The sequence below is a fragment of the Helicoverpa armigera genome, chromosome 3, assembly GCF_030705265.1.
Source record: "Helicoverpa armigera isolate CAAS_96S chromosome 3, ASM3070526v1, whole genome shotgun sequence".
In the NCBI taxonomy this organism is placed as follows: Eukaryota; Metazoa; Arthropoda; class Insecta; order Lepidoptera; family Noctuidae; genus Helicoverpa; species Helicoverpa armigera.
The window spans coordinates 5,687,300-5,699,876 of record NC_087122.1 but is presented as its reverse complement, the minus strand read 5'-3'; the positions used below and the strand labels follow the sequence as shown (position 1 = coordinate 5,699,876).

The 12,577-nt window shown below is 34.0% G+C and overlaps 4 protein-coding genes across 5 annotated transcripts in view; 1 reads left to right on the top strand and 3 right to left on the bottom strand.

The window, feature by feature from the left end:
* Positions 1-4,795, top strand: part of LOC110380494 (uncharacterized) — a 110,290-nt gene extending 105,495 nt beyond the window's left edge. For both annotated transcript variants that reach the window (XM_049836326.2, XM_021340502.3), the window contains exons 5-6: positions 1,096-1,278; positions 2,797-4,795. In XM_049836326.2, coding sequence (XP_049692283.1) covers positions 1,096-1,278; positions 2,797-2,915 — 302 coding nt within the window. In that variant the 3' untranslated portion in view covers positions 2,916-4,795. The remainder of the gene's footprint in view (positions 1-1,095; positions 1,279-2,796) is intronic.
* Positions 1-12,577, bottom strand: part of LOC110380488 (cullin-associated NEDD8-dissociated protein 1) — a 574,273-nt gene that overhangs the window by 485,954 nt on the left and 75,742 nt on the right. The window lies entirely within an intron of this gene.
* Positions 7,559-9,385, bottom strand: LOC110380475 (uncharacterized). The gene is made up of 4 exons (XM_021340481.3): positions 9,190-9,385; positions 8,504-9,125; positions 8,207-8,334; positions 7,559-7,876 (listed from the first exon to the last, which is right to left on the bottom strand). The coding sequence occupies exons 1-4, from the start codon at positions 9,215-9,217 to the stop codon at positions 7,749-7,751; spliced, it is 906 nt and encodes a 301-aa protein (XP_021196156.3). The 5' UTR covers positions 9,218-9,385; the 3' UTR covers positions 7,559-7,748.
* Positions 10,670-12,119, bottom strand: LOC110380474 (uncharacterized). Its single transcript, XM_049836325.2, has 4 exons — positions 11,966-12,119; positions 11,231-11,867; positions 11,025-11,155; positions 10,670-10,840 (listed from the first exon to the last, which is right to left on the bottom strand). The coding sequence occupies exons 1-4, from the start codon at positions 11,991-11,993 to the stop codon at positions 10,704-10,706; spliced, it is 933 nt and encodes a 310-aa protein (XP_049692282.2). The 5' UTR covers positions 11,994-12,119; the 3' UTR covers positions 10,670-10,703.

The following is a 12,577-nucleotide window of genomic DNA, read 5'->3' as shown; positions in this document are numbered from 1 at the left end:
CTGCATCCATTGTTGTAATTATAATACAACTCCAGTCCTTTACACACAGCCGAGTCTACCAAGTACGCAATCTAATCGGAGTCCGTAATCAAGCCAAAGTTGTTAGAATAAAACCATGAAACGCATAGAAAATCACAAAAGAAACGATAGTCGCAAAGCAATCAAACTGACTTCTTGCAAACTGACTGAAGTACACCAGTGTTGTCAATTACGAAAACTATAATCCTACTCGAATGCCAAGCTAGAAATTCGCGATTTCGCTTAAAACATATAGAATACTAGTTTTTTTCTAGCTAGTCAGTTTAGGTATTTAAATGAATAAAGCGTTACCAACTAATTTTAATAACCGACTTCGGAAAGGAGGTTCTCAATTCGATCCGTATTTACCGAAATCGCGAAAACTTCTGAAACTGGCAGCACTGGCTGACGGAAACATTTTATAAGGCATCAATAATTGTGAACCAACTTTTTATTTGGAATTTATTTATTTGAAGTGTCCGTGGAATACTAAAATATGTTTCAAACAATATAAAAATAAACGAAAATTATAGTATAATTTATATTCATATCGGTTCTTAGGCCAAAATTGAACAATGTCCTTTAATATTGATGTTATATCAACAAATACCTGAAAGCAAAGCCTTTATGACCGAAACCACAAACAATAAAACAAATTGTTTGTTTCATCGCCATGACCTCTGACCTATCCAGGAATTATTACAAGGTCTGATCGAGAGCTGCGGGATTGTATGAAAGAGTTACCGCGGTCCTGGTGAATGACACATGAAGAGCTCAAGAAGGAGCATGATGCATTTTATTCAGTTAGAGTCTAACACTCCTTCACAGCAAAAAACCTTGCTGATATTGCCGGAGTGTTTATTGCGTCACTTCTTCTTCACAGCAAAAACACATAGGAAGTGGTGAAGGGTGGGCGTTTTGAGGGTTGTCTTTTGTAAAAATTGTTTCGTTTGAACGTTCGAAAAGTGCTGTTTTGCAGCCAAGTTTTAATACATATTTGATTTTGATTTTGTGCTGCTAACCCACAGCGGGAGAAATCATTTGAGAATGAAGGTCTAATCAATAGCGTTTTCACAGAGAATCGGGCCGGTCCGTCCAACTTCGGCAACGTCATCAGTCAGATCCTATTATGCAAGCAGATCACTCCTGACTTCAACCAGGAGGAGCTGTGCAGCATCGTCAAGGATACGCAGGAGATCACGCGGATAGTCAACGATATACAGGAGTATTTGCCGCAGCATGAGAACTTAAATCACTTAGGTATTGGTTTTTATGTACTTGTCTTAGATGTATAAGCTTCAGAAATAGAAAAAACTTCGTGAAACTTTGGATCTATTTGTTATAGTTAGGTGTCGTGCTTGTAAAGGCATAAACGATAATTTAATGAATACAACAAACTACCTATAAAACATAAAATTAATTTAAAAATAATTCAGTTTATCTGTGATTCCCAAGAGATTGGAATTATTTGTATGACCTGAACCGACCGCACTCTAAATAATCAAAAGAGTTTGATCTATATGGATTAAAATAATTATGAAAACGAGGCCATAAAACTATTATGAATTTACACTCAATGATGCGATGTAAAAAATATAACTTTAACATAAAAACATTTTAATCCCAGCTTAAATCCAAAAATATGTACTGCAATGCACAAAATATTTCATTTTCAACAAAAAGCAATTTAATGAGACACTTTATATTTTGTAGAACCATTTTAAAGCCATTACAATGCGAACAATCCCGTATTAATTTGTTATTCCAGCGAAACAGTGCTCTCAGGATTTTAATTTATAATAACATTCAGATCAAACATGAAATACACTGCGTTTATATTTCGTGGAGCATCGTTTTACAACCATTTACGTAGAAATGATTCTTGTATACTCGATGTCAGTGAAACCGGGCGTGTAGCAAACATTTTAGAGTACTTACACGATTTCAATATTTGGATAAAACTATGTTTTTGTCAATAAAATGTTCGAATTAGTTTTGTATCCAATCACGCCTTATTCTATTATTTTTGGCAGAAATATATTTGATAACCGACCCGGTTCAATCCTTAATGTAATTTCAAACGCAAATGCCGGAAGGAGTTTCAGTCTCTGCGGCGTGGCTATTGTTCTTCACACCTCCCGTCGAAACAATACTGAAATAGGTACATTAACTCTGGCAGGTTAGCGCATTACCAACAACGTAACCCTATTTAACTAAAGGGATTACGAACTCGCAACACCTTCGCGTCTTCCTTGACATTAAGAGCTCTCTGTAACCAAGGAGCAGAATAGTTTTTCTATCCTCCACTAAATATCTTCTTACAGTATAAAGCTGTTGGCCCAACACAATCTATGTAGTTACAGACTATTAGCGCTGTGAAAGCCCTTTCCGCGGAAGTTATGTGTACAACTGGGAAATAACACGCGTAGTCATCGCACTAAATGTGAACTTGTGTTAATGTGAGCAGTTTGTCTAGGGACGAAGAAATATCTGCTAATTTCAGGCCTTGATATAACCCACCTCATTACGAGAGAAACCGTCACTTGGGAAAACTTTATTCCCTTAGAATATGACAGCATAATAAAATGTAAAAACTCTTTTGAGAATTTGGTTTAACTGAATAAAGTCACTAGCACGTGAAACTTTCATAAAACTGTCGCAGCAAATGTATTACGTGACATCAAAACTATCTCAAACACTCAACGCAAATAGACATTTAATATTTCATACGATACACACTCACAAACGAATGTAAGTAACTCTGGGCGTGTTTTGCAGAGAGCAACATCGCGCTGAAAGGCGACGACGTTAACGGACTGTGGAGGAATAAGCGAAGAGGATCCTTGTACAAAGGCATGGGAGTGCTTTGTTGCGTGTCGCGGCCCAACTACCTCTGAGGGTGACAGGGCTCGCCCGCGCGGCGGCTCGGCGCCCAAGCGGCCATCGCCTCCACAGCGTGCTAGAGCGCCGGCTCTCGCGCAGTGATAGTGAATGTCGAGTGACGCTACGTGCTGTGCGCTAATGAATGGGTCCATTACATTGTTTAATTAGTAACTGATTAGCGAATTGACATGTTCACAGTGGTTGATTTGAAATATTATTATCACATAATTGTAGTTCAATTATAAATAAGTATTTTAATAGCCGTAAGTACTGCATACATTCATGCATAGATTATATTATTATGAATTGCCTGGAATGGGATCAATTGCGTTTAAGTAGTATATAATACAAATAATTAGTATTGTTTGCACCATGGGTCATTGCATTGATGGCTGTGTCGTGTTTATAATTTCCATTTTCTATATTAGGTTAACTTTTTTACGCGATTTCTATGTATGATATATTCTGAGTTAGGTAGATATCTATTTATATTTAATTTGGTAGTTGGTTTTTCCATCCCTCACTACATTATTTATAGTCTAGAAAACTATCTCGTATGCTGTTAGATATTCAGAATAGCCTAACGTTCAGTAAGTAAACTCTAGTCGGGTCACATCCACACATCTCGTCTTTGTCAACACTTTGTGACTTTTATTTTGTCTAGTCATTTATAAAATATATAGCTGTATCATACCTGTAAATAAAATATAATTTATGTAAAACTTAAATCAAGACATACTCTATCTTTTAGTAGATGTGTTTTTTTACCTAATTTGATATTTTATTACATCTCTAGTTTTACCTAAGTAAATCAAATACCAAATAATTAGCTGGCTTTAGATATTTCAAGTACTGTACAGTTTTATTTTCATCGATGGCCTAGTCATTGTTATGAAGATTAAACTTGAATATTCTAGTCAATTATTGTATTACCATTAAATTGCTAAATTAATTAAACTAAGCATGCTAAACAATTAATTAATAGGTAAAACGTATAATTACGTAAGACTTTTTGGAGTTAATTAAAAAGGGTACATCATTTTAAATTCACATTGCCCCCTGGCGGTCCGAATAAAAATAAATAGATAGGCCAGCCTACGCACTTTTAATTCACCACGTGCATATAAGCCGTGAACACACGCGCGTCCGAACAGCAGAATCCTCAAAAACGCACATCGCATAATACTATGAAAATGCGGATTTGTTTCCACTTCCCACGTCCAGCGGTCGCGTGTTCGCTTTAAATTGCAGATGAGCCTACGCACAATGCGGATTTTTTTATGATGTACACTCGGGTTTATGTTACCTTTTGTACGTACTCATACGTTTGTTATGACAACTTGACACAAATTATTTGATGCAAAATAGTAAAGAGTTAAGTTTGATACTCCACATTATTATGTACGTACCTAAGTAAGAAGTCTAATAGCTTATTACGTTACGCATGTATGTAAAACATTATTGTATTAGTCAACTGTTGCCTAAATATATCTATATAAATAAATAATAGCTATTAAATAAGATATAAAACAATAAGTAAAATATTTATTACAAGTGGATAATTGTTAAATAAAAATAGGAAATATTTATTTTAATGTAGTGCACTGCAAACACAGGTACCTAATAAATAATTAATTTAAGTAATTAGAGCTCACGCAATTAGCTACACGATATCATTAATTTATCAATAGGCACAACACGTAGACACAAACAATGTTTTATTACTTTTCTATCCTTCATCTGTTGAACTATAAATTCATATAGCCTAACGGTTCAATTTGTGTAATACACTATTATAATAATCCACTTACTAAAGTGAAGACTGTGATATACTCGTAATATAAAAATTATTATTATAGAAGAAAATAATTATGCATTAGTAAAAACGTAATTGAATTACAAGGCAGTTTTAATTACTTTGTGAACCCAATTTAAATTTTTAGGAGTTAATTTTGGATGCACAACTCGTTAAAAGGCTTTGTCCAGTGGCGCGAGGCGAGCCTTGCGGAATTGTTATAGCTTAGTTGTGCTACTTTATCCTCTAAAACTGAGTATAATAAAACCATATTTTAAAACGTGAAAGCTAAATTATACGTGTCTGCTTTTATTATGAGGAAAATCCGTGTAGTGCTATCAAAAGCCTTTTGTGTAAAGAGGTTGTACTAGTTGGGCACAGCAGATTTTCTGATAAGGACGCGATGAGAATACCCCAAAGCGAAATGTAATATTTTATCCAGTAGTGAGATATTTTCTGATTGAAATAGTTTCGTAAAAGTTAAACATTGATAACGTAAAATTATTACTGCTAGACTAACATTAATCATTGCCGATAAGCCCTCACTTGACAGATAATCTGCTGGGAATTCTTTTGGCTCCGAAGGGTTAAACCTCAATGTGTATAACTATAAAATTTCACTTTATCTTCATTACTGTTGTCTGAGAACTTTCTCAAAGATAAAATTTTCAGCCTAGACGACTGTGCCACTAATGTTTGGAATTGCTATTTTTAGCAGCCATCGAGATTTTAAAAGGAGCACCCAATGAGATTGCCATTTGTTTATAGCTAGACTTCAAGAAAGAAGCAAGCCTGTAATTTCCAGTACCTCTACAAAGAAGCAGCATCGTTAAGAATATACAAGGTAAGACGATCTATCTACATATTGTTCATGTAGGTACGTAAACATGGAAGCAAGTTGCACGTAAGCCACATAATCCACCCACCGGACGCAGCCACAAGTTGTTGCATTAAGTCACTTACATAATACATCTAATATGCATGTCGCAGGGATATGATAAAAACGGGGATTTGATCAATTCCCTAAGGGATTTGATCAAATCCCGAGGGATGTTAAAATAACAACATGATTTTATCTTTTCCCTAAACAAATCTAGTGAATTGAACAAATCCCTAAATTGGTTTAGTGAAATGACAAAAATAATTTTGCTTTGATATTTTAAAGGTTTATTTTTTAAGATATACCTACATAATTATGATAATCAGGTGTGTGTAATACAAGGAAATATTGATATAACAAATCCCCATTACTTAGAACAATTTTTTTAAAGAATGAACAAAAATTTCTTAAAAAAATAAAAAATATTTTAGTTGCGTATGATATGCCTATATTTGTAATAATAACTTATTAAAACATGTAGCTGATTTGTGGCATCGTGAATTACATAAAGGAATTTCTTTCTACAGGCACAAGCCAAGAACTGACATGTTTTTTGTCATTTCACTGAACCAATTTAGGGATTTGTTCAATTCACTAGATTTGTTTAGGGAAAAGATAAAATCGTGTTGTTATTTTAACATCCTCCGTGATTTGATGAAATCCCTTAGGGAATTGATCAAATCCCCGTTTTTATCATATCCCTGCGACATGCATACTGAATACTGGATTGAACTAGATTTCATTGACGAGTTTGTGCACTGGCTTTTCTCTAGTTGTAGGTGTCTGTAGTTTGTAACAAAACAGGCTTTAAAAATTCAAATACAACAAATACGGATTTTCGGTAATCTTTCATCAAAATGTAGGATAGCTGTTTGTAACTATAATATCAAGACAACTTTAGTCTACCCGTGACCATGGATGCTGTAAAAGATCCGTAACGTTGGGATTAAATAATACTTATTGATGTAACCGCGATAAAATCCGTAAAAGTAGTTTTATTTAAATGTAAGTGTCGGAAATCAACCTGTTTTAAAAAAACCACGAAGAAATTGAATCAGTGAGCCAGGTTTCTACGTACATCATTGTAAGTATATTACATATTAACACTACAAATAAAAAGGTTTAATTAATAGTTATGCTCATAACACAAAGCAAACTATTCACTGCACAGATTTGGTGTTAAAATATTTGAGGAAACGCTCTGTCCATTGGCTAACTTTGTCTAAAAGCAAGCAGGTGCAAACAAATGGATATGAGCCATATTTTATCCGGCTAACCAAAATTGTTTCAGCAGTTAAACTGAAAAACCGCAGCAAATTTTTGCGGCGTGAAACCTAGTTACGAAATAAACGGGTGTTATTTAAACAATGTCATTATAAAGGATTGCGGGGAAATTGCACCTCGTTTCTCTTGAATAAGTACCTCCTAGCCTTGTTTCAATAGGCAGGAAATAAACATCTTAATTCGCAAGCTTTGCACTCTAATTTTGATGGAAAGAAATGGAATATTTTGATGCGAGAAAATGTTAGGATATTTGTTTATGAAACGGATCATATTTTTTTGTTAAGGGCAAATGCATTTTTGTCCGACTTTATTCACAAAATACATATTTTCCGTGTATTATTATTTTGTTGGGTATTGTTGTCTCGGCAGCTATATCAATTTTCGGAATCGTGAAAAATATGTCAGTGAGTGTATTCCATCCACCGCTATGATTATAATTTTGTTTATACTAACCTGCCTGCGCTGTGAATTTAATTGAAAATTGCATTCAAATATTTTGATTCGGTATTTCTCCTTTCATTCTTTTAAAAACATGGCACAACTCGCGTTCATTGCTTTAAACATGAACTTGCGATGCATGCAACCTATTTGTTTCAATTCGTTAAACATACATCACTGAAAAAATGTTTTCGTAAAACAAAAGAATTGTTTTCAAAAAACTCGATTATTTTATCAAAAATAAAAAACATGTTTTATTGATGATCATAATATTAATCGGGAAGATGGTCAGTTTATTGAATACCAGTTCTATACTTAAATGTTTACAATGCCTAAAATCTTTATTAAAAAGGTGTTTCCAGTTTTGACACATCATGTCGTAGATATACATAAAAATATAATTTATTTTTTTAATAGGAGAACCAGATTAATATATAAAAAGGAATTAATTTAATCATCCCTCTCGTATATGTCTCCTCTATGACGTATGTATGGTATAGACGTGTGTCCAGCCGGGTTGCCACCATTTCGTGGTCTTTTCCGACCATAATCATCGCCCATTGAATCTCTTCGATAATCTGCAAAATAACAAAATGTAAATTACATCATTGGCGTACTTTACGTCCTCTTTAATTTTTTTTTTTCAAGTCAATGCAAAACTTCCAAATCGCCATTTGACGTTAAAAAACGATAACAAACAAACAGACAAAGTCAGGTACATTCACGTTAATAATATTAGTAACTATGAATATTTCCTTGAAGCGTTAAAGACGTGTGAAATTGCCAACTTGTAGAATGCACACGCAATATGCATTATCGATGGGCCTGCCATAGCCACATGGCCGCAACGGCCCCATCAGGACAATGATTAATTGCTGCATTAATACCGCAGCTGTTGTCATACTCACTCTTTCTGTATGACCTGGACCGCCTTGCACGGTCGTCTAGAACAAATCCTTTGTAGCGACGGGGCTTCTTATTCACTGGACGAGACATTTTCGATGAAGACCCAGACACCAAAAGTACTTTGGAAATCCTAAGTAAAAATTTAAATTACGTGACAAAGGTATAGGATTTTATTTTACGAAAATATTAAATTCTTAAAATAAAATGCATAGTCACTCAACGACCACCAAGTTTTAAAAATGTGCTCAAGCTACCATAAAGACCTTATTCTTAAAGAATAATAAAGTGGCATGACTTACAAATCATTAAGTGCATTCTTGTTCTTGCTTCTTTGAGCGGCTTGAGGATTCAAAACTATATATATTTTAGAATAATCTCCAAGACCTTTTAGTGCATCATTTTTATAATTGTTTAATTTATTTAAATTCAAAGCGGGCGATAAGCGTTTCTGTTTTTGGTAGCCAACTCTTTGTTTTTCTTTGCGTTCTTCTTCAATTAAACTTTTCGAAAATAATTTATCAAGAATATCTTTCTGTAGGTTGTTAGCACCATCAGAATTGTCACGCTTATCACTATTACTGCCTAATAGTATAGGTCCTAAATTAGATTTTTCACTAAGGTACGAATTACGGTCATTATTTCTATGTCTATCATTTTTTTCATTTGCTACTTTTTCTATTAAATCTATTATACTTTGTTTTCTTAGCCTTTCAAGACGATTATTATCAGAAGCATCATCGTCATCTGATTCACTAAGGCTATCGTCATCTGAATCGGAATCTGCTTCTATAGGTTCTTGACGAAGCTGAATTCTGCCCTGCTTACTTGATCCCGAATTAAGTCGTTGTTGCTGTATCAATTCCAAAATTTTATTTAAGTCCAATGATTGAGCTGGAACAGTTTCTATCACTGCTATAACAGCTGAAAATATAAGTATGTATTAATTTATATACCTGCTTATTAACCATGCTTTTGTGCCACTTACCGAGAAACAATATTATGAGGTTCGACATTATCGGAGCTCAGTCGAAAACCTCGTGAAAAAATTACTTTTGAGCTGTTATCGAACCAGTGAACTATATAAATTTACACGGCAATTTACAATTTTCATTTCCTCTTATCGCATTCGGCATCACATATTTATGAAATGCGTAGCACTTTGGTAAACGCACGCGATTGAATTTTAATCCTCGGCGTTATTCATTCACTCGTATTAGTTATCGATAATATCTTCAAACATAATGTTAATATCGAATTAGGTATATTCATTTGATAAACCATGATAACATACGGATATTTGTAAACGACGACTATAAACCGAAATAGCTGAAAACATTTTGGCTGAAATGAGAAAAAGTCCGGTACCTACGGAAGAGTCTCACATTCATTTTAAATTACTTTCTTTAATTTCACGGATCTGTCTGCATTGCAGACATTTTATTTAAATAAGAATAACTGTATTGTTCACTCGAGAACCGCACTAAACAAAACTTTATATAGCGGAGTGAGTCGCTGCAAATTAAAATTCAAGAGAGAATTATGCAGCAAGGATGCATTCAAAATTTAGTTTTTGGTATTTTAATCCGCCAATCGAAAAAATATATATTTTTCAGAAATATTACACATTTGAAGGTCGTTAATATCATAAGAATTTCAAGGATGTTGTGACGTAGCTGTGTGTACCTGCTTGGTGAGAGTTTCGTATGCAAAGTAAAGGGAAAGGAAGCGAAGCGTAGCGCCTTGCGTGTTTGTATAATGGGTTTTAGGTAATTTGACCTAACGGCCCCGTGCCATGGAAAACTTACTTAAAATTAATTAAGCATACGAATATTCATACACGTCTTGATTTAAATATGCTGGGAATATATCTACGTTATTTTTGTTTCCGAAGTAAAAAAGCCCACGTTTATCACTTTGCGGTATTTTTTCTGAACGGCGATAAAGTCTAAATAATAAAGGCAATAACTTATTGACATGGGCGAAATTATATCCGTCTTTACCTTTGAAAAGATAAGTTTTATATAACGTGGCATAGTTCGATACTGTCATTTACCTAATGCTGGAGCAGTTAAATAAAAGCTTATAAAAACTAAATCTTCCATTTCATTATTTTTTATTAAGTCAAACAAAAAAGACAAGTGGAATGTATTGGTTATAATGCACTTGACTTAGGTTGTCTTGACAACAATTTTTCATTTTTGTAAATTCACCTACGATGTCTGTGAATTGGCCGTGTCGCCGTCGGTGAAAATCAGCGAATAAGCAAACATACACTCAATGTTAAACTAACTCGTTCTTTATTTGTGAGAAAATAAGTGGCGTCTTACTGCACTGGGAGCAAGCAATGAACACAGTCCAGTAGGTACAATATGAACCCTACATAGTGAGTACATTTATATTTCTAGAATGTCTCAGGTAGTTTTTAACAAATACATTTCGGCTAATCTAAAATAATGCTACAAACAGAAATATAATTTATTTAATTGCCAAAAAAAACAATTATGATTGATGAGTCTTCTCATATATATCTCCTCGGTTCCGTACGTATGGTATGGCGGTGTGTCCTGCATTTGAATTTCCACGAGACTTTTTCGATTTGTACTCATCGCCATTCGAATCATCTCTGGGGGCGTAAACTGTAACAGATGACAAAAGATACATTTATAAATTATATAAGACTCAACCGTTGTTTTGAAAGTCTACCCAGACAATTAAACACATATGTAGGTCCGAGAACATCTTCAATGTTATTGGAAAAAATTCTCTTTTAAAAGAATCTTAAGTATAGTTTGTAAACGGAGCAGTTGTCGTCATACTTACTCTCCCTGGAACTTCTAGACCTCCTTACAACTTGATCATTTACTACTAATCCTTTAAGACGACGGGGTTTGATGTTGACTGAACGATCCCTCTTAGATGCTGAACCAGATAATGAGAGTACCTTTGAAATCCTAAATATTAAAAGCAAAATAAATTAATCTTAAAACAATGAAGATAAAATAAAGTAAATACCATATGCAACTTACAAATCATTAAGAGCGTTCTGATTCTTGCTTTGTCGAACTGCATTAGGATTCAAAACTATGTATACTTTTGAATAATCTTCGAGACCAGTCACGTCATCGTTTCTATTATAATTGTCATCTGCTCTAGGTAATAAAAGGTTAGGAGTCAGTCTCTTCTTTTCATAGTCACCTGTTGGCTTAGTTTCCTTCTCAGCTACATTCAAATTGTTACCAAATAATTTATCCAAAATATTTTGTGTTCTAACTTGGGCATAATTTTGTGAATTGTCTCGCTTGTCACTTCGATATACAGAATTGGTGGCTCTATACTTTGGTTTTCTATTTTTCTTGGGCCCATAGTCGTTACGTCCTTCTTTATATCTATTTTCATTTACTAAAGTTTCTATTATTTCTAATAGTTTCTCGTCGTTGGACCTTCCATAGCGGTTTTCTGGTTCATCTGATTCAGTTTCGTCATCTGAGTCAGTATCATCGTCGGAAGAATCTGAGGATTGTTGAACGAGCTGCACTCTGTTGAGCCTGTTTGCTCCCGAGTTAATACGTTGTTGTTGCACTAGCTCCAATATTGTGTTTATGTCTAAACCTTGTGCTGAAGCTGATTTTGCTACATTCAGTGGCCCTGATATTGCTATTACAGCTAGAAAAGATTTCCTTATTAATAGTATTCTTTAATAATGACATAAAATATTTGATTGCTCATTCACATCATAGAATATAAGTAATTATACCACTTACCTAGAAAAAATATTACGAGGTTCGACATTATCGGAGCTCAGTCGAAAACCTCGTGAAAAATTACTTTTGAGCTGTTATCGAACCAGTGAACTATATAAATTTACACGGCAATTTACAATTTTCATTTCCTCTTATCGCATTCGGTATCACATATTTATGAAATCCGTAGTGCTTTGGTGAGAACGCGCTATAAAAATAAATATATGGCTCGAATTTACTTCTGAGAAATTATTTTATTAATAAAACGTTTCGTTTACTTGGTTGAAAATCAGTTCATGGAAGGTGTTTGTTCCTTTTGAATTATTAATTTTTTTAATAACTTCAAGGATCTGTCCTCATTGCAGACAAGATAAATAAAAAAATCTACTCATATATTGTGCACTGGAGGACCGCACTAGACAAAAGTCATGATAAGATTACTAAGAATGCATTTTAAACTTTAACTTTATTTTTTATTTGCTTTTTATGTATTATTGCATGCTCACAAAACGCTATCATAATAAAATTATGTTTCAGACATTTGTGATTAATTTTTGATTCATGATCATGATTTGTCTACTATAGCATAGGTACATACATTATGGCATACATACATTTGTCCAATATGGCTGC